General features: G+C 47.1%; 1 protein-coding gene across 4 annotated transcripts in view; it reads right to left on the reverse strand.

Annotated features, from left to right (window-relative positions):
• The window catches only part of LOC116952470 (patatin-like phospholipase domain-containing protein 4), a 41,047-nt gene that overhangs the window by 10,006 nt on the left and 11,666 nt on the right, over positions 1-19,375 (reverse strand). For 3 of the 4 annotated variants that reach the window (XM_076074287.1, XM_032971850.2, XM_032971849.2), the window contains 3 exons: positions 18,846-18,981; positions 3,519-3,584; positions 5-157 (listed from right to left, as the gene is read on the reverse strand). In XM_076074287.1, the coding sequence (XP_075930402.1) occupies positions 5-157; positions 3,519-3,584; positions 18,846-18,981 (355 nt within the window). Of the gene's footprint in view, positions 1-4; positions 158-3,518; positions 3,585-11,469; positions 13,477-18,845; positions 18,982-19,375 lie in introns of those variants that run through there. The other variant, XM_076074288.1, reaches the window with a different exon arrangement.

Here is a 19,375-nt window from a genome sequence, read left to right on the forward strand (position 1 = left end):
CCACCATAATGTCCTGCTTGGCGAAAGTGGCGTAGAGCTCGATGGTGCTGGGGTCGTGCGGGCACACGTCATGCTTGCCGCTGAAGGGCGACACGGTGATGGTGCGCCCACCCGGCAGGTGTGGCAGGCTGTCCGTGAAGCCGCCGTCATACCATTTCTGTGGGGGTGGGTGATGCGAGCAGTTAGCGAGCGCCCATCGCACAGAGACCGAGGTCAAGAGGGCATCCCTCCCACCGCTGCGTGGCTCCGGCTAAGGAATCCAGGAGATTTTCAGGTCCGTTCCTAACGTATCCATCATCATCCTCATAACCACGACCTTCGAATCCCCAGTGCTGTTTACACACTGCACCAGGTACTCAAATGAGGCTGCGTTCATCCAGGTGAGGACCGGGGGGACAAGTTCAGATATTGCTTACCACTGATGTTGGTTGCGGCTTTGAATAGATCTCCAAAACAAAGACAAAGCCATTAACAGATTGTCAGGGCAAGTGCTGTCAGCAAGCACCTATGAAGGGGGAGACGGCACACAAGGGAGTGGGTGGCCAGCACAACGCCCGGCCGCCTTTGGCTCCCCAGTGCTGATGTTCACACACCACAAGAGGTACTCGTTTTTAAGGCTGAGTCGACCTAGGGGAGGCCCCACGACCGGTTAAAATAATGGTCACTGGTGTTGGCTGTAAGCGGGAATCGAACTCCGGTAGCCGGGTTCGTAGCACAGTGTAGCGCTAACCACTAAACACGCGCACACACACAGGTGCACTCGTACACACGCTGTTCTTGCACGTGACTTGCGTGTGGGAGTGTGTGCGCAACACAATTGTGGATGACGATTGCGACACTCGGGGTGTAATTACGCTGGCAGGCGTGTCACCGGTGCACATCGTGCTGCCCTTTGGGAATAATGCGATGGGAATTTCCACCCGCGGTATAATTATTCACAGGGGTGAATTATCGGTCCAGTCCCTAATTCGGCGTCTCTCCGCTCGTTTAAGCAATGGGACAGCCCTTACCGGCACTGGCGAGCCTGAGACATCGGTAGATATTCCACATCACCATGGTGGGGGCCAGTTTTACCTTGTAAAATAAGCAGGCAATATGCCTCGTTCGCATGCAAAACAGCTCTTCGGCCGCACAGACTTCTGGGTGTGATTGATTTTTCCCAGCAGCATGAGCTCAAAACAAGACAAACTCTGGTGCGGTTTCGACATTCAGTACCTTACCAGCAGAGCGAGACCTGCATAAAACCAATGCTGGCAAGTTGTTTCCGACTTGTCACAATTAGTGGTACTCATTTTACGAATCCTATAGTGATGGTTGGCTGTCCACGATAAACCGCGGAACAGGGATTTGTATACTGGCATCCTTCGGGTAGTGAATCAAGTTGCCCTGCCCACCAGGCCAAATTACCGCACAATGGACAAACCCGAATGCAGCACACTCCTGAAATGTAGTTTTGAGACTCAAGTTAAATAATAAACATTCGTATCACCATAATATTTTTTTGCATCATTCCCTCGAATCTGGACTCAACTATTTGTATTTTACAAGGTAAGGCCCACTGAGCTATAGAGCTCTTTTTCAGAAGCAACCTGGCCACTAATGACAGCTCAACAAAAGTGGCTTATCACGTGGACATTTATAGGAGCCAAACATTCTAAACGCACGTCTCTAAATGTGGAGGGAAAACGGGAAGACACGAAGAAAAATCCGCACGACCATGGGGTGAACATACAAACTCCAAATATACAGGTGTCAAGGTCGGGATGAAACCCACAACCTCCTAAATGACAGGCGAGGGAGATAAAATCTCACCACCGTGGCACCCTTGTATCAGAAGTGCAGAGCTCAATAGACTTTGCGAGCTGAAGTAAGTTTTGACTGTACGAGTCTCTATGGCTCTCTTTGCAACAACACGGGTCACTACTTGTGTGTATGTATGTTGAACTTCTTTCGCCACCGTACGTAGCCAACTGTGATAATCGGAGGTGGGGGTGAAGGACAACAAACTAAATATGTGCTCTTATACAGAACCGCCTTGGATGCCTAAATCTCCAAATCAGTGAGTTGAGCCTTAAATGTTATTAACTGGAATGTGTCAGCAAGTAAATGCTCTCCTTTCATGATCTGCTTTAATTTAATCGAAACAAGCTTCTTCATATCACGTGCGGGGGAAGGACAATAAACTAAAAACAAAAAACGTAACTCTATGGCACTTTATGTAAGCCTCTGGTATGGACTGTAATTGTCGGTGATGGTGTTGGGCTGTGGTTGTCCTTGAATCAAGAGCTGCTGAGCTCAATGGGACCTCACCAGGGTGAATAATGAGCACCACTTTTGTGGAAGCCTGCATTGGTCAAATTACATATCGACTGACTCTCCCCCGCCATAGTAATGTGGAATTTCCACCAATGGTTTGGTGGCCCCTAACAGAGATGATCTCAATAAATGGGAGCAGAGAGATACTTAAGACTATGATGTTTTGGCCTTTGAAAAAACATTTACCTTATAACTATGATTGAATTGCATACTCTGGCTGATTTCCCCGCATTGGAGAATGGCCATTCCCCTCGGCACGAGCTGATTGGTTATGCAATAGTGGAATTAAAGAGTGGCTTCCTATTTGAATTTTTTTGTTTAAATAAAATGACTACTTATTTACCCAGGAAAGCCACACTGAGTCACGGGACTTTTTTTTATAAGGAGGGGTCCTGCCTTGGGTTTTTATTGTAAGATGTTTATAGCCGATTAATGCGCGTTTATTATACATGTTGGGAGAAAAACCCATGCGTGCGAGGAGGCAATGCTCTATCCCGGAAGAGGTGGAGTCCACATTTGCTGTACCGCCTTCTCCTGGAGAGCCAGGGTACGGCTTCTTAACGCACGCGGCAAGGGAGATTCGCAACATTTGTGTGATCCGCCCAAAAAAGCGTTGCCCTGAATGAGTGATGTAAATTCCACATTCCGATTTTAGTTAAAGTCATCCCAAGAGGAAAATTGTTGACTTAGATTAAAAGTGGTTCTCATTTTATTGACCCCTGAGGGATGAGAGATGATGATGATGGGCTGAGAGACCAGGCGTGGAAGTCCTTAGAATTGTGACTGTGAGCCACATGCTGTAACACTGTCACCTGTTTTGATTTTACAGTTGCCGAGCACAGGCCCAAAAGGCACAACACCTCAAGCTGGCCAGTAACCATCAGCACTATCAAAGTTTGTAAACGACAAGAGTTAACGTGTTTCTTGAATTGAGCAAGGTTAAGAGCTTGGGCGGGATAACAGAGGCGATAATGGGAGGGGAATTCCAACCTGGAGCAGTGCGAGAGAATAAGCGGAAAGAGAAGTGAGGTGACCTGCAGTGTGGTGAGTGGATGAGTGAATGAGTTAGTGGGAGAGTTACAGAGTTGGAGAGCGAGTTTATTGGTGAGTGAGCATGTTGTAACCGGCAAGTGTGGTGGCTGCACACACTGTGGATGAGACGGATGAGTGGGTGACTTGGTGAATTGGTGAGCGAGCCTCACCTCTCCCAGGTACTCCACGGCGCTGAGCCCCGCGTAACCAGGAACAAAGCTGCTGGCCAGCAGTACCTGAGAATGCCCAAACCAAAACACACGTGCACATTCGCACACACGCACACGCACGCACGCACACACACAAACAGTTCTAATGTTAACCAATTTTGCCTTATGATGCCACAATTTAATTCAATAGGCCTCCTCCAATCTACACCACATGACACACCAGCACGTGTCCTGCCAAGAGTGTTTACTCCACCAAGTCTGCCAAAACAGTGCAACTACAATTTAAGTGTGCGCTGTGTAACTGCATAGCTCACTAATGTGCCGTGAATGTGTGTTATCAGCATGCTCCAGGCATTAGTTAACTTCGGAATTTTAATTCGGCATTCCAATGATTCAGTTCAAATTAATTATGATGCCCTTCTTCTTTACAGCGATTTTGCCAAATGGCTCATGGAAGACGGCCTCCCCCACGGTCGTGTCATTCGTGGGGGCCGTTTCACCATACTTCACCTCCGCTTGCCAATGCAAGTTGGTGAAGGGGAGGGGGGGGCGGTGGTTGCAGGCACTCGACCGTTGATTTAAGCAGTGGGCTAGGAATCAAACTCGGGTCGCCAGGGGCATAGCGCAGTGCAGTAACCACTGCGTCACCGCTCCAACCGTGCTCCGGTTTTACAGGCATTGAATAGCTGACGTGAGAATTGATGGCTTGTGATTTGTGCAATTTTTCTATCCAGTATTAATTATACTTTACAGTCCCTTGTCAATCCACAGCTGGTGTTGTTTCATCGTACTTCATCGCACTGGTCAATAGAAGTAGCAACCGATTTTAGCTATGGCTAAGAACAGAACTCGGAAAGCTAGTCGGAATTGCAGGGCAGTGTGCTAATTACAAGACCACCACACTCCCCGCACGTTAATTATAAGATAATACACGCTTATGCTCGTGGCACCAACGAGACAGAACACACAAGACAGAAAATACCAACTAGACAGAACACACAGGACAGAAAATACCAACAAGACAGAACACACAGGACAGAGACCACCAAGAAGACAGAACACACAGGTGAGACAAGACCAACAAGATAGAACGACCATAATAGACAACACCAACAAGACAGAATATACAGAAGAGACAACACCAACAAGGCAGAACACACGGGACAGATATCACCAACAAGACAGAACACACAGGACAGAGACCACCAACAATATAGAACACACAGGACAGACAACACCAACAAGACAGAACACACAGGACAGACAACACCAACAAGACAGAACACACAGGACAGACAACACCAACAAGACAGAACACTCAGGACAGACAACACCAACAAGACAGAACACGCAGGACAGACAACACCAACAAGACAGAACACACAGGACAGATATCACCAACAAGACAGAACACACAGGACAGACAACACCAACAAGACAGAACACACAGGACAGACAACACCAACAAGACAGAACACGCAGGACAGATATCACCAACAAGACAGAACACACAGGACAGAGAACACCAACAAGACAGAACACACAGGACAGACAACACCAACAAGACAGAACACACAGGACAGACAACACCAACAAGACAGAACACACAGGACAGATATCACCAACAAGACAGAACACACAGGACAGAGAACACCAACAAGACAGAACACACATGACAGACATCACCAACAAGACAGAACACACAGGACAGACATCACCAACAATACAGAACACACAGGACAGACAACACCAACAATACAGAACACACAGGACAGACAACACCAACAAGACAGAACACACAGGACAGACAACACCAACAAGACAGAACACACAGGACAGACAACACCAACAAGACAGAACACAGAGGACAGACAACACCAACAAGACAGAACACACAGGACAGACAACACCAACAAGACAGAACACACAGGACAGATATCACCAACAAGACAGAACACACAGGACAGATATCACCAACAAGACAGAACACACAGGACAGATAGCACCAACAAGACAGAGCACACAGGACAGATATCACCAACAAGACAGAACACACAGGACAGACAATACCAACAAGACAGAACACACAGGACAGACAACACCAACAAGTCAGAACACACAGGAGAGACAACACCAACAAGACAGAACACACAGGACAGACATCACCAACAAGACAGAACACACAGGACAGACAACACCAACAAGACAGAACACACAGGACAGATAACACCAACAAGACTGAACACACAGGACAGACAACACCAACAAGACTGAACACACAGGGAAGACAACACTAACTAGACAGAATGTAGAGCACAGACAATGCGAACTGGCTATCGAGACAAAAAACAAATCATGAATTGGATCGTGCCCCAGAAACACGACACCATTTCTTCGCAAGAAGGAAGAAGAATCGTCACGTGCCAGAGATTAGTACGCATCCATTACATGCATGAAGCACGCACAAGCACTGTAAACACAAGCACATGTGCCGGTTAATACGGCGGTAAACACCGTGGGTTTCTAGCGATGTTCTAAATTCGCGCCCCTTCTGCTGCCCACAAAGCACATGCAAACACGCGGCGGTGATTCAGCGCTAAAGAATGCCCTGTCAATGATAAGTTAACTCATTCAATTGGTCGATACATGACATGATAATTCAAATACATTAAACTCTAGGTATCACTTCCTGTCACCTCCTGCTCCCTCGTGGACGTGCTTTGACAACTTCACGCCGCACATTTGAAGGCGCAAGACTGCAGCGGGACATTTTCACAATTCTGGCAAATGCCCGATACTGCTGGTTGCAACTACCAGCAAAAAAGTCCGTACTTCAATTGTCAAACGTGCGCAGTTGAATACGCGTGGATCGCTCTCTGGCGGTGCTGAAGCAGAGTAGCAAATCGGCACGTTTGGTCGCGCGTGACAATCGCATCAATTGGTCATGATGTCGGATCGGGTTGGCGGTGCACGGCACACATTTTTTTACCCCACGCGATCCAAGCCAAGAATTAATAACGAAGTTGTTTTGTTCATCCAGGTGAGGGCTCACTCCACCACTGCACTCATGCCGTGCGGCTGTTCCGATCACTTGAGATCTCCCGTTAACCTTTGTGTAGTGGCGTAACACGCGGGGTTAGCAAAAGGGTGGGGTGAGGTGACACTGGAGTGGCGTGGCAGCAATTAGAGGGTGAAGCATGGATGGAGAGAGTCGTGCAGGTGCACGCGTAGAGACATGGATTAGGCGCCGGAGAGGCGGCAGCAATTGGGGAGAGAAGCATTGATTGAGCGGGTGCATTTGGGGACGAGCAGGTGTGCGCGATGGGGCACGGGGTCGACGCCGGAGAGGCGAGAGATGGAGGCGATAAGACAGAGCGCGCGCCAGAGGCGCCGTGGAGGCGCCAGCCAAATGGGGGGTAAGTGAGGACTCCAAATGAGGAGGGATATAGAAGGGAGTGTGCGGAGCAGCACGGAGAGTTGATTGGTTGGTGCTCAAGGGATGAAAAACACAAGAGTCGGGGAGAAGACGCCTGGGACTTCGCCTTCCTCACCTCGTCCTCCCCAGCAGTGTTGGCTGATCCCCTGCTGGGGGCAGGGACCAGGGCGGAGGTGTGAGGGAAGCAGGACAGGATAGCAGAGTATAGAGTGAGAGAGAGAGCGGGGGAGACAGAGTGGTTACCGCGCATGAGGTGCGCGGAGGTGAGTAGGGGGAAGATGGGGAGTTCGGAACAAGGATGTTCGTGTAAGTGAGGAGCATCCACACTGGATGCAAGGTAAATAAAGTAACACAGGAGAAAAGTTAAGTGTCCGTGTGAGTACAACACGACATTTGCATCGGTTTTTCCCTCCACATTAAGAAACATGCGTTTAGAGTATTTGGCTGCTATAAATGTCCACACGCTAAGCCACTTCGCTGAGCTGTCATTTGTGGTCAGGTCGCTTCTGAAAAAAAGCTACATAGCTCAGTGGGCCTTACCCGCTAAATAAAAATAGTTTAGTTTAAATTGTTTTTAAGTACAGTACTCCCAGGTCAAGACTCATTTCCTGGGGCGATCTTACTTTTGGCAGTGCAGTTCCCAAGCTTTGCAAGCTTTGCGTTTATTAATAAGACAATCACAATCGTTAGATATACAGACATAGCCCGGTTTACGCCCAAGATGCGTTCTTGAAAACCAGAACATCAATTAAACGTTCCAAAAATCTAAGCAAAGAGATGGGACGGTGGATCGTAAAGTGGTACAGTAACTAAACAGAGGATGCTCATTAAGACATTGTGCATCTATATTATATATATTACGATACATTACCAAGTCTATTACACTATATGTATGATAATTATTCGCTGTTTATCATATAAAAAACTGTTTACACTTGTATAACAATAGTCGCCATAAATACAGGATGTGGGGGGGGGGGGGTGAATATAAAGAGAGTAGTATGTGAACACACGGAAGAGACGAATGTAGTCAGCAAAGCTGTGAACCCACACGGTTCACCCCGTATTCTTGTACAGGGAAATTGAGTTTTCAGGTCCATATGGCGTCCAGCCGTTTCAATATGGGCAAAAAAAAACAAAATTTGTGTCTATTTGTTTGTGTTTCTCCCTTGTGATGGGCCTTTGGAGGATAAACGTTGAGATTTATAAGGGCACGGGGTGACCAATAAGGTCTGAATTGGTCTGTAATAAGGTAGGCATTGATAAGGGGTTGATAGGTATGAGTCAGGGACACCAACGCTCGGGGCGCCATCCGGCTCCTGCACGTCGCCATGCAGCGTAAACAACGTCAAGGTCCGAGTGGTGAAGTTCGCAAATCTCGAGTCCCTTACGGCGAGGTACCACGGGGCACCTGAAACCCGTTTTGGGTATCAATAAGTTGAGTACGTTACAGCGGAAGTGCGTAATACTAGAAGGCGTAAATCAGGGAATTACTGTCCTTAGCTCTGTGTTGAAAACTCACCTCTTTAAAGCGGCCTTTAACCCGCGCCTAGTTCTGGCCGTTAACCCTGCAGGTTCTGTTTATTTCCTGCTGTCCATACACGGTGGTGCAATGGGATCTACGGATGAAATGCACCTTACAGATGTTAATTATCATTATTGTTGTGCAAGGGGACACAAGCAACAGTGCACTACTGAGTATAGCAGAGAGGACGGTGTTGAGGCTTGAACAGGAACAGCGAGGTGAAAGCATGGATGGCTGTTGGCATTTATGGGGGCAAGAGAGGAAATGGAGTGGCCTCCAACAGAGCGAAGGATGACTTGGGCCCTTGAAAGAAGACCTTGGTTGCGTGAGCACTGAGTAAGTGATGATAATTATTTTGCTTGCATATCCAAGAAAGCCCAACTGAGTCTCACGACTCTCTTTCAGGTGTGTCCTGCCAAGTTTTCGCACTAGGAGGCGATGATACTTGTGGAGATTCTAAATGAGTAATTTGCCATGTGCCTGAAGAGTGGGCACTACCACAGCCCAAAGACTCGAGTATGCGGGATACTCGCACTGCCTGGGGCGACGAATGGAGATTCGTGGATGTGCCCAACAAGGACCTAATCAGTGATCCGTCTGTCTAGATGCCTCGCTTTCACCTCCCCAGGCGCCAGTGGGTTAAGATGAACTAATTCCGCTGTAACCAGGGCAGGGTGCGTGCTGCTTCCAAACATTGATGGGGCATCATACTACTACTACACGACAGCCCCGATGTGTGAATGTGGGGAGCCAGGAGACTGCAGGGAGCCAGGAGACTGTGGCGTGCCATCTTCTCTGGTTGTGAAGTCCGTCAGGGTGTGCCGGGCGGACTTCTTGTTGTTGGAGGAGAAGGCTGTCACATGGCTCTGTGGCTACGTGGGCTGACATCCACTCAAAATATAATATACAGTAAAACCTTGGATTGCGAGCATAATTCGTTCCGGAAACGTATTTGTAATCCATAGCACTCGTATATCAAAGCACTCGTATATCAGTTGTGATCACGTGACGCTCGGCAGACAAAGTGTATACGTACTACTCGTATTGCAAGACCCTCGCTCGTTTATCAAATTAATATTTATTTAAAAAATTTGCTCATCTTGCAAAACACTCGCAGACCAAGTTACTCACAATCCAAGGTTTTACTGTAGACATATATTCTTATATATTACATTTTCATGCACATCTGGTGCTCTTAACTGTATGACAGTCACGTCTAAAAGCATTTGATAAATAAATAAAATAAATTAAAATTGGGAAAATTGGAGGTTATTGGCACGCAATGGCCTCCTCTTGCGAATTACGTCATGGGATCTTTAACCGTCCACAGTGAATTAGACGGCACGCAGTATTTTTACGGTGAATACGAAACGCAGTATTCATCAGGGTCGCCGCTGGATTTGAACTGTGAACGTCCGCAACAAGCTACGAACACATACTGAGATTTGGCTGCATCAGCGCCCCGGAAAGATGAGCTAGAGGAGCAGAGTGAGATTAGAGGGAAGAGGGTTGGCGAGTCCATGCAGGATCTTGAAGATGATGAAGGAAATTGTTGGAGTGAGTTTCGGGATCACGTGGGTGAGAAGTCTGGCTGCAGCATTTTAGATAATCTGTGGAGTCTGTAGGCAAAGGATTATGGGAAGGCTGCAGAAGAGAGAGTTGCAGCAGTCGAGTCTGGATGTGATGCAGGTATGGGTGATGAGGGTCTCAGCAGCAGCTGAGGAAAGGCTGACTGATGATGTGGGAGAGGATGTGCAGATGTAGGTGTGAAGAGTTGGCCTGTATGCATCTGTCAACTAATATGTTGAAACATTTTAGTCCTCAAGAGCCCTGGGTATCAGGGTTGAAGCAATCAAACACACACAAAAATGTAAACTTGTTTAATCTTGGTTGGCCGAAGCACAAATGTGAGCCCTCAACCCTAGAATTGGCAGCTCAGTATTCTGACAGTGATATCAAAATTAAACAAATTATTTGGTGATACTGCTGCATTGGCAGTGTAGCACAAGCACAATTAATATGACTAAGCACATTCACCAATAATACTGCGTGACCTTAAATGGTAACACATAAAGTGAGTGAAACAAGTATTTGATCCCCTGCTGATTTTGTACGTTTGCCCACTGACGAAGAAATGATCAGTCTATAATTTTAATGGTGGGTTTATTTGAACAGTAAGAGACAGAATAACAAGAAAAAAAATCCAGAAAAACGCATGTCAAAATGTTATAAATTGATTTGCATTTTAATGAGGGAAATAAGTATTTGACCCCTCTGCAAAACATGACTTGGTACTTGGTGGCAAAACCCTTGTTGGCAATCACAGAGGTCAGACGTTTCTTGTAGTTGGCCACCAGGTTTGCACACATCTCAGGAGGGATTTTGTCCCACTCCTCTTTGCAGATCTTCTCCAAGTCATTAAGGTTTCGAGTCTGACGTTTGGCAACTCGAACCTTCAGCTCCCTCCACAGATTTTCTATGGGATTAAGGTCTGGAGACTAGCTAGGCCACTCCAGGACCTTAATGTGCTTCTTCTTGAGCCACTCCTTTGTTGCCTTGGCCGTGTGTTTTGGGTCATTGTCATGCTGGAATACCCATCCACGACCCATTTTCAATGCCCTGGCTGAGGGAAGGAAGTTCTCACCCAAGATTTGACAGTACATGGCCCCGTCCATCTACCCTTTGATGCTGTGAAGTTGTCCTGTCCCCTTAGCAGAAAAACACCCCCAAAGCATAATGTTTCCACCTCCATGTTTGACGGTGGGGATGGTGTTCTTGGGGTCATTGGCAACATTCCTCCTCCTCCAAACATGGCGAGTTGAGTTGATGCCAAAGAGCTCCATTTTGGTCTCAACTGACCACAACACTTTCACCCAGTTTTCCTCTGAATCATTCCGATGTTTATTGGCAAACTTCAAACGGGCATGTATATGTGCTTTCTTGAACAGGGGGACCGTGCGAGCGCTGCAGGATTTCAGTCCTCCACGGCATAGTGTGATACCAATTGTTTTCTTGGTGACTATGGTCCCAGCTGCCTTGAGATCATTGACAAGATCCTCCCGTGTAGTTCTGGGCTGATTCCTCACCGTTCTCATGATCATTGCAACTCCACGAGGTGAGATCTTGCATGGAGCCCCAGGCCGAGGGAGGTTGACAGTTCTTTTGTGTTTCTTCCATTTGCGAATAATCGCACCAACTGTTGTCACCTTCTCACAAAGCTGCTTGGTAATGGTCTTGTAGCCCATTCCAGCCTTGTGTAGGTCTACAATCTTGTCCCTGACATCCTTGGAGAGCTCTTTGGTCTTGGCCATGGTGGAGAGTTTGGAATCTGACTGATTGCTTCTGTGGACAGGTGTCTTTTATACAGGTAACAAGCTGAGATTAGGAGCACTCCCTTTAAGAGTGTGCTCCTAATCTCAGCTCGTTACCTGAATAAAAGACACCTGGGAGCCAGAAATATTTCTGATTGAGAGGGGGTCAAATACTTATTTCCTTCATTAAAATACAAATCAATTTATAACATTTTTGACATCCGTTTTTCTGGATTTTTTTCTTGTTATTCTGTCTCTTACTGTTCAAATAAACCCACCATTAAAATTATAGACTGATCATTTCTTTGTCAGTGGGCAAACGTACAAAATCAGCAGGGGATCAAATACTTTTTCCCTCACTGTATAAGAGGCAACATTTCAGGCTGCGGTCCTACTTAATTATTTTTACGTGCTATGGAGAAAGGCCATTTGCTCGAAATGTCACCTACTATATATTTCTTTCTTTCAAGGCCGCAGTATTATTGACGAACGTGTTGAGTTTTTTTTTTTACACGTAGCTATTACAAGCACTCTGAGCCACGTGGTTGCCCCAAGTTTCAGTTGCTTTCAATCAGAGCTCATTCTCAAAGGGTCAGGCGCGGGAGAAATTCAGGCATCGGGAGTCGACATCACCTCGGGATTTCAAACTGCATTAGCAACCAGTAATTTAGCCTTTGCTGTGGAAAAAAAAATCGACGACGATGTTGCGAGCTGCAACACCCACACTATCTAATCATATGCAAAGCATTGCACAAAAGCTAAACCTGTCGCAATACAATCCCACAAGCTGCCAGCTGCTTGAGATGGCCACCTAAATCTGGCCTGGGTCTCCCCAGGTGTGGTCATGAACATCGGCTGTGAGACGTTGCCCGGCGTGTTTTGCCGGCCTCTACTAATCTCCCAGTGTCTTGTTTCTTTAGATTGGCGCTCGTTAACAACACTTGCTGTGACAAGTACAGTGAGGGAAAAAAAGTATTTGATCCCCTGCTGATTTTGTACGTTTGCCCATTGACGAAGAAATGATCAGTCTATAATTTTAATGGTAGGTTTATTTGAACAGTGAGAGACAGAATAACAACAAAAAAATCCAGAAAAACGGATGTCAAAAATGTTATAAATTGATTTGCATTTTAATGAGGGAAATAAGTATTTGACCCCCTCTCAATCAAAAAGATTTCTGGCTCCCAGGTGTCTTTTATACAGGTAACGAGCTGAGATTAGGAGCACACTCTTAAAGGGAGTGCTCCTAATCTCAGCTTGTTACCTGTATAAAAGACACCTGTCCTCAGAAGCAATCAATCAATCAGATTCCAAACTCTCCACCATGGCCAAGACCAAAGAGCTCTCCAAGGATGTCAGGGACAAGATTGTAGACCTACACAGGCTGGAATGGGCTACAAGACTATTGCCAAGCAGCTTGGTGAGAAGGTGACAACAGTTGGTGTGATTATTCGCAAATGGAAGAAACACAAAAGAACTGTCAATCTCCCTCGGCCTGGGGCTCCATGCAAGATCTCACCTCGTGGAGTTACAATGATCAGGAAAACGGTGAAAAATCAGCCCAGAACTACACGGGAGGATCCTGTCAATGATCTCAAGGCAGCTGGGACCATAGTCACCAAGAAAACAATTGGTAACACACTACGCCGTGAAGGACTGAAATCCTGCAGCGCCTGCAAGGTCCCCCTGTTGAAGAAAGCACATATACATGCCCGTCTAAAGTTTGCCAATGAACATCTTAATTATTCAGAGGACAACTGGGTGAAAGTGTTGTGGTCAGATAAGACCAAAATGGAGCTCTTTGCCATGAACTCAACTCGCCGTGTTTGAAGGAGGAGGAATGCCGCCTATGACCCCAAGAACACCATCCCCACCGTCAAACATAGAGGTGGAAACATTATGCTTCGGGGGTGTTTTTCTGCTAAGGGGACAGGACAACTTCACCGCATCAAAGAGACAATGGACGGGGCCATGTACCGTCAAATCTTGGGTGAGAACCTCCTTCCCTCAGCCAGGGCATTGAAAATGGGTCGCAGATGGGTATTCCATCATGACAATGACCCAAAACACACGGCCAAGGCAACAAAGGAGTGGCTCAAGAAGAAGAACATTAAGGGCCTGGAGTGGCCTAGCCAGTCTCCAGACCTTAATCCCATAGAAAATCTGTGGAGGGAGCTGAAGGTTCGAGTTGCCAAACGTCAGCCTCGAAACCTTAATGACTTGGAGAAGATCTGCAAAGAGTAGTGGGACAAAATCCCTCCTGAGATGTGTACAAACCTGGTGGCCAACTACAAGAAACGTCTGACCTCTGTGATTGCCAACAAGGGTTTTGCCACCAAGTACTAAGTCATGTTTTGCAGAGGGGTCAAATACTTATTTCCCTCATTACAATGCAAATCAATTTATAACATTTTGACATGCGTTTTTCTGGATTTTTTGTTGTTGTTATTCCGTCTCTCACTGTTCAAATAAACCTACCATTAAAATTATAGACTGATCATTTCTTTGTCAGTGGGCAAACGCACAAAATCAGCAGAGGATCAATTACTTTTTTCCCTCTGTATATCCAGGCTGAAATGGGAATCTATTATTTGTTGGTGTGTGTTTGAATGAGTATGTGTGTGTGTCTAGTTAGGGAGCGGTGGTGTAGCGGTTAGCATTCTGTAATACGAACCCGGCAACCCCAATTCGATTCTCGCTCACGGCCAACACCAGTGACGATTATCTGAACCGGTCCTGGGCCTCCCCTAGGTCGTCTCAGCCTTAAATGAGTACCAATTGCGGTGTGTAAACTTCGCCACTAGGGAGACAAAGGCGGTCGGGCGTAGTGCTAGCCACCCACCCCCTCATACGCCGTGTTGGCCTTCATAGGTGCTCGCTAACAGCACTTGCCCTGACAGTCTGTTAAGGCTAGATGGGGGATCTTTGTCTTTGTTTCGTTTGTGGCTGTGTTTGAATGTATATGTATGAGTGAGAGCGTTTGTATGAGTGTGTGTTTTTTTCTTTGTGTCTGTATGCTTCTGTTAGGAACGGTAGTGTAGCGGTTAGTGCACTGTGCTACGAATCCGGCCGACCTGAGTTCGATTCCCACAATCACCGTCAACACCAGTTACGATGATATGAAGCGGTCCTGGGCCTCCCCTTTGTAAAGTCAGCCTCAAATGAGTACCTGGTGCAATAAACTAAACTATTTTTATTTTACCAGGTAAGTCCCACTGAGCTATGTAGCTCTTTTTAGAAGCGACCTGGCCACAAATGATCACTCAACGAAGTGGCTTATAATTATGTGGAAATTTACAGCAGCCAAATACTCTAAACACCTCGGGGAAAACATGCAAACTGCAAATACAAAGGCGAACCCTCGACCTCCTGTACACCAGGCGAAGTAGTTAACATCTCGCCATCTTGGCACCTGTGTCTGAATTGTAAACATTGCCACTCAGGAGACAAAAAAAACGTGATTCTGGCCACCCACCCCCTCGTGTGTTGTACCAGCCTTCATAGGTGCTCGCTAACAACACCTTCCCCAACAGTCTGGTCTTTGTGAGTGAATGTGGTACACTTGGATTTTCCTGCACTACCCTCTGCTGCCCACAATGCTTATCACGTCTGGTTCATGCACAGTGGTCTCCCATTTTTTAAGGTCCCATTTTTCCAGGTTTAACCCAGACTTCGCTTCCGAGGCTTGATGGGATGGAGCACACCTGTGCTAGATAAGCAATGTAAACTCACTGCACATCTGTGAGTGCACGTCTAAGGCTGACTTCATATATAAATACATGCTATTGTAGTCAACAAAGCAACCACTGGATAATCCACTTATCGGGTACATCGTTATCTCCCGTCCGTTTAACAAAAATATTTGCCGAGTGCTATATTCTCAAACCGGATAAAGTTACACTGCAATTTCCTACACCTGCCCCAATATACAAATATTCATCTCTTTGAAGTGTATTTTTTTTTCATTTAAACAAATAAGACCGAGCGATTTGGCTCATCCCGAGCGTAACAAGGGAGGCTGCTTCGGCTTCCGTTGGCTAATTCCACACCTGCTCGAGCGAACATGCCCAACTGCTGAGTCCCGCCATTGGCGTGCGCGTGGGATCGCTACAACAGAGCAGCAAAGCGGATTCTAACGAGCTCTCCACCCTTGGGCCGAGAAATCTTGAATCGCATCGAGAAGCTGCGAGTTGATATCCCAGTTAAGGACCGTAAGCGCCAATCGTCGTCTTCCCCTCCATGGTTGATTAAAAGGAATACCGCTTTGTGGGAGGTAACAAATGCATGTCCGGTGGAGTGATGATCCCCATCAAAGGAATGTGGAATGTATTTCCGATGCTAGCCCAGGGCTGGAGTTGGATGTGATGACTGGCACCTGCCGATTGTAACCGTGGGGAGACCGTGGGGAGGTTTGATGTGTTTCTGAGCTTACGTTACACATCCGGGCACACCCATACATGAACGCGGATACCTAAACATGCATATAGGTGGATACATACACACAATAAGTATACACAAACATAGAAAAAGATCCTCCGTGAGCACCCAGCACAGCACACGAGGGTGGGTAGCCAGCACCACGTCCGGCCGTCTTTGTCTCCCGAGTGGTGATGTTCAGGCACCATACTAAGTACTCGTTCCAGGCTGAGTCGACCTAGGGGAGGCCCAGGACCGGTTCAGATATTCGTCGCTGGTATCGGCCGTGAGCGGGAATGAAACTCGGGTCCCTGGCTTCGTAGCACAGTACGGTAACCGCTACGCCGCCGTTCGCACATGCGCACAAACGTACAGCAGGGCACGCAAGCGTGCGCATACACACAGGACAGCTGTGCCCTGGCCTCAAGGAATGTTCCAAAGCACCAGGTGTTTCCTTTCATAATGTGAGAAGTTGGTCCACAGTGGGGGGTTTCACCATCAATGCGGTAGAGGCACATACACACAGCTAATAGTTTTTGTTATTTTCTTTGAACCTATCCACGTGACTTTACCGAAAGACCCAAAGAATATGAATACACACACACACAAATTATATTGTAATTATATAACCAAAACAATAATCGGTACTTTTGTAAGATGGTCTTGGTAATTGTCTATGTGTGGCTAGAATTTCACATCTGCGCGACTACCTCACACCGTGGCTGCTTTTCTCTCCCAAATAATCATCTTTGCACACCGAATTAACCAGGACATCACGGTCACGTCGCTGGGATCATCACACCAATGCACGCGCTCACAAAGACAAAGATCTCCCGTATAGCCTTCAACAGACTGTTGGGGCAAGTACTGTTAGCGAGCACCTTTGAAGGCCGGCCCGATACACGAGGGGGTGGGTGGCCAACAACACACCCGACTGCCTTTGTCTCCCAAGTGGCGATGTTTACACATCGCACCAAGTACTCATTTAAGGCTGAGTCGAGCTGAGTCAACCTAGGGGAAGCCTAGGACCGGTTCAGAAAATCGTCACTGATGTTGGCCGTGAGCGGGAATCGAACTCGGGTCGCCGGGTTCGTAGTGCAGCACACTAAGTGCTATACTACCACTCCCCACACACGCAGACGCATTCACACACCCAGACACACACACCCTCACGCAGACATATATAACAAAGATCCCCTGTATGGCCTACACAGACTGTTGGTTTTGTTGGTATGACTGAGATAATTCTGGTTCTAGATTTGAAGCTTTCGTGACTGCAAGGATCCATACTCTTTGGTTCTATTCAGTAAAGTCACGTAAAAAAAAACAACAAAAAATAAAAAATTCACAATGTTTCGGCCACAACACAAGTGGCCTTCATCAGGTGAAGGGACCAGACTGTCTAGAGGACAGCGCTGAAGTTAACACAGCCAAGCTCAGACCGCGACCTTTAAGCTGTGTGAGAGGAAGCAGAGCGCCTTGACAAAGGAATTAGCATAAAAATTACCATTTAATTGGCGGACTCAGCACGATGAACGATGTAGAGGGGGGGAACATGTGCAGACCGGCGAGGGGGGGAGGGGGGGGAGTTTACATATTGATGGTGTGAAAAGGGAATTTAAGCAGCTGCGAAAGTTTGGGATACCACTACTTGAAAAAATATACTGTACCATTGAAAATTAGTTTAATGTTTGGTTTGATTCAGAACATCTTTCCAATGGTTGCTTAATTTGACACCATCCTCTCGGTTGAAATTGTGTCTGTGTTTGTAAATCTGAATTGCCTTGTGAACAAATCTCTGATAAAAACCCATGGGTTTGCAAAGAACCTTGGTATCGGAGAAAATGATATCGTGATCACCCACAGTGTTGTAACAGTGATCAGCTACGGCAGAAGAATTCGTTCTGCCGTGTTTCAAATCTGATTTGTGCTGGCGAATTCGGTCAGAGACATGTCGTTTCGTCTCCCCGATATAGCAGTCACCACAGGTGCAGATCAATTTGTAAACTCCGGGGTACTGTAAGTCAGGAATGACATCCTTCACGGATGGGATCAGATCACGGATTTTGTGTACTGTATTGAACCGGACCAGGATCTTGTGTTTGTTTAGAATTTTGGAGATATTTTTAGTAAAGCCTGCTATATATGGTAGTGTGATGATTCTGGTGGTGGTGCTGATGGTTGTGCTTTTGGTAGCGTCGGTGGTTGCAACGCTTTTGGCGGAGCTGATGCTGTTCGTGTGAGCGTGAGTGATGGTGGTTTCGGTGGAAGCGTTTGTATTGTGTTGCTGGCAGCTACACACGTGGCCTATAATCCTGCACTGTGGAGGCAACACCTCCGATTAGCACGGTGAGCTATGTATGGTGCGAAATAAGTTCAACACACATACAGCAGCGAGGGTTGGTGGATCACACAGGATTTCAAGGAGGAACCATACCCTGGCTCGACAGAAGGCAGTACCAGCAAACTATGGACTCCACCTGTCCCTTCTGTATGGGATAGTGTTGTCCCCTCGTATCTTGTTGTGTTGCTGTTGTTGGGTTTGTTGTTCTTCGTGTTATGATTGTGGTGTTGTTGTCTGTGTGGAGGTTGGTGTGTGTGGTTGTGTTTTGTGCTGTGGTTGTGACTGTGCACGTCACCTGCATGAGTTCGTCGCGTGAGCTGAAGTGCGACACGAGGCGGTTGCGCCGCGTGCGTGCGCTCGTGATGGACACGTGAAGTCGCCCCTCCGCGCGCTCGTGCGCGTCGCTTGGCAGGATCGACTCGATGCCCTCGCTGTGCACAAAGACAAAGATTCCCCATATAACCTTCAACAGCTTGTAGGGGCAAGTGCTGCTCGGAAAAAGCACCTATGAAAAGGTTAAAACTATAATACCTAAACTATAAACTAAACTATTTTTATTTCACCAGGTAAGGCCCACTGAGCCGCATAGCTCTTTTTGAGAAGCGACCTGGCCACAAATGATAGCTCAACAAAGTGGTTTATCACGTGGAACCCAGAGAAAAATGCACTAGACCACAGGGAGATAGAGAGACATGCAAACTCCAAATATACAGGCAGCAGGGTTGGGATCGAACCCACGAGCTCCTGTATACCAGGCAAGGTAGTTCACATCTCGTCACCGCGGCGCCCTCTTGGCATGGAGTACGAGGGGGTAGGTGGCCAACA

Source organism: Petromyzon marinus, chromosome 47 (genome assembly GCF_048934315.1).
Source record: "Petromyzon marinus isolate PM22_M1 ecotype Great Lakes invasive population chromosome 47, UKy_Petmar_22M1.pri1.0, whole genome shotgun sequence".
Classification (NCBI taxonomy): domain Eukaryota; kingdom Metazoa; phylum Chordata; class Hyperoartia; order Petromyzontiformes; family Petromyzontidae; genus Petromyzon; species Petromyzon marinus.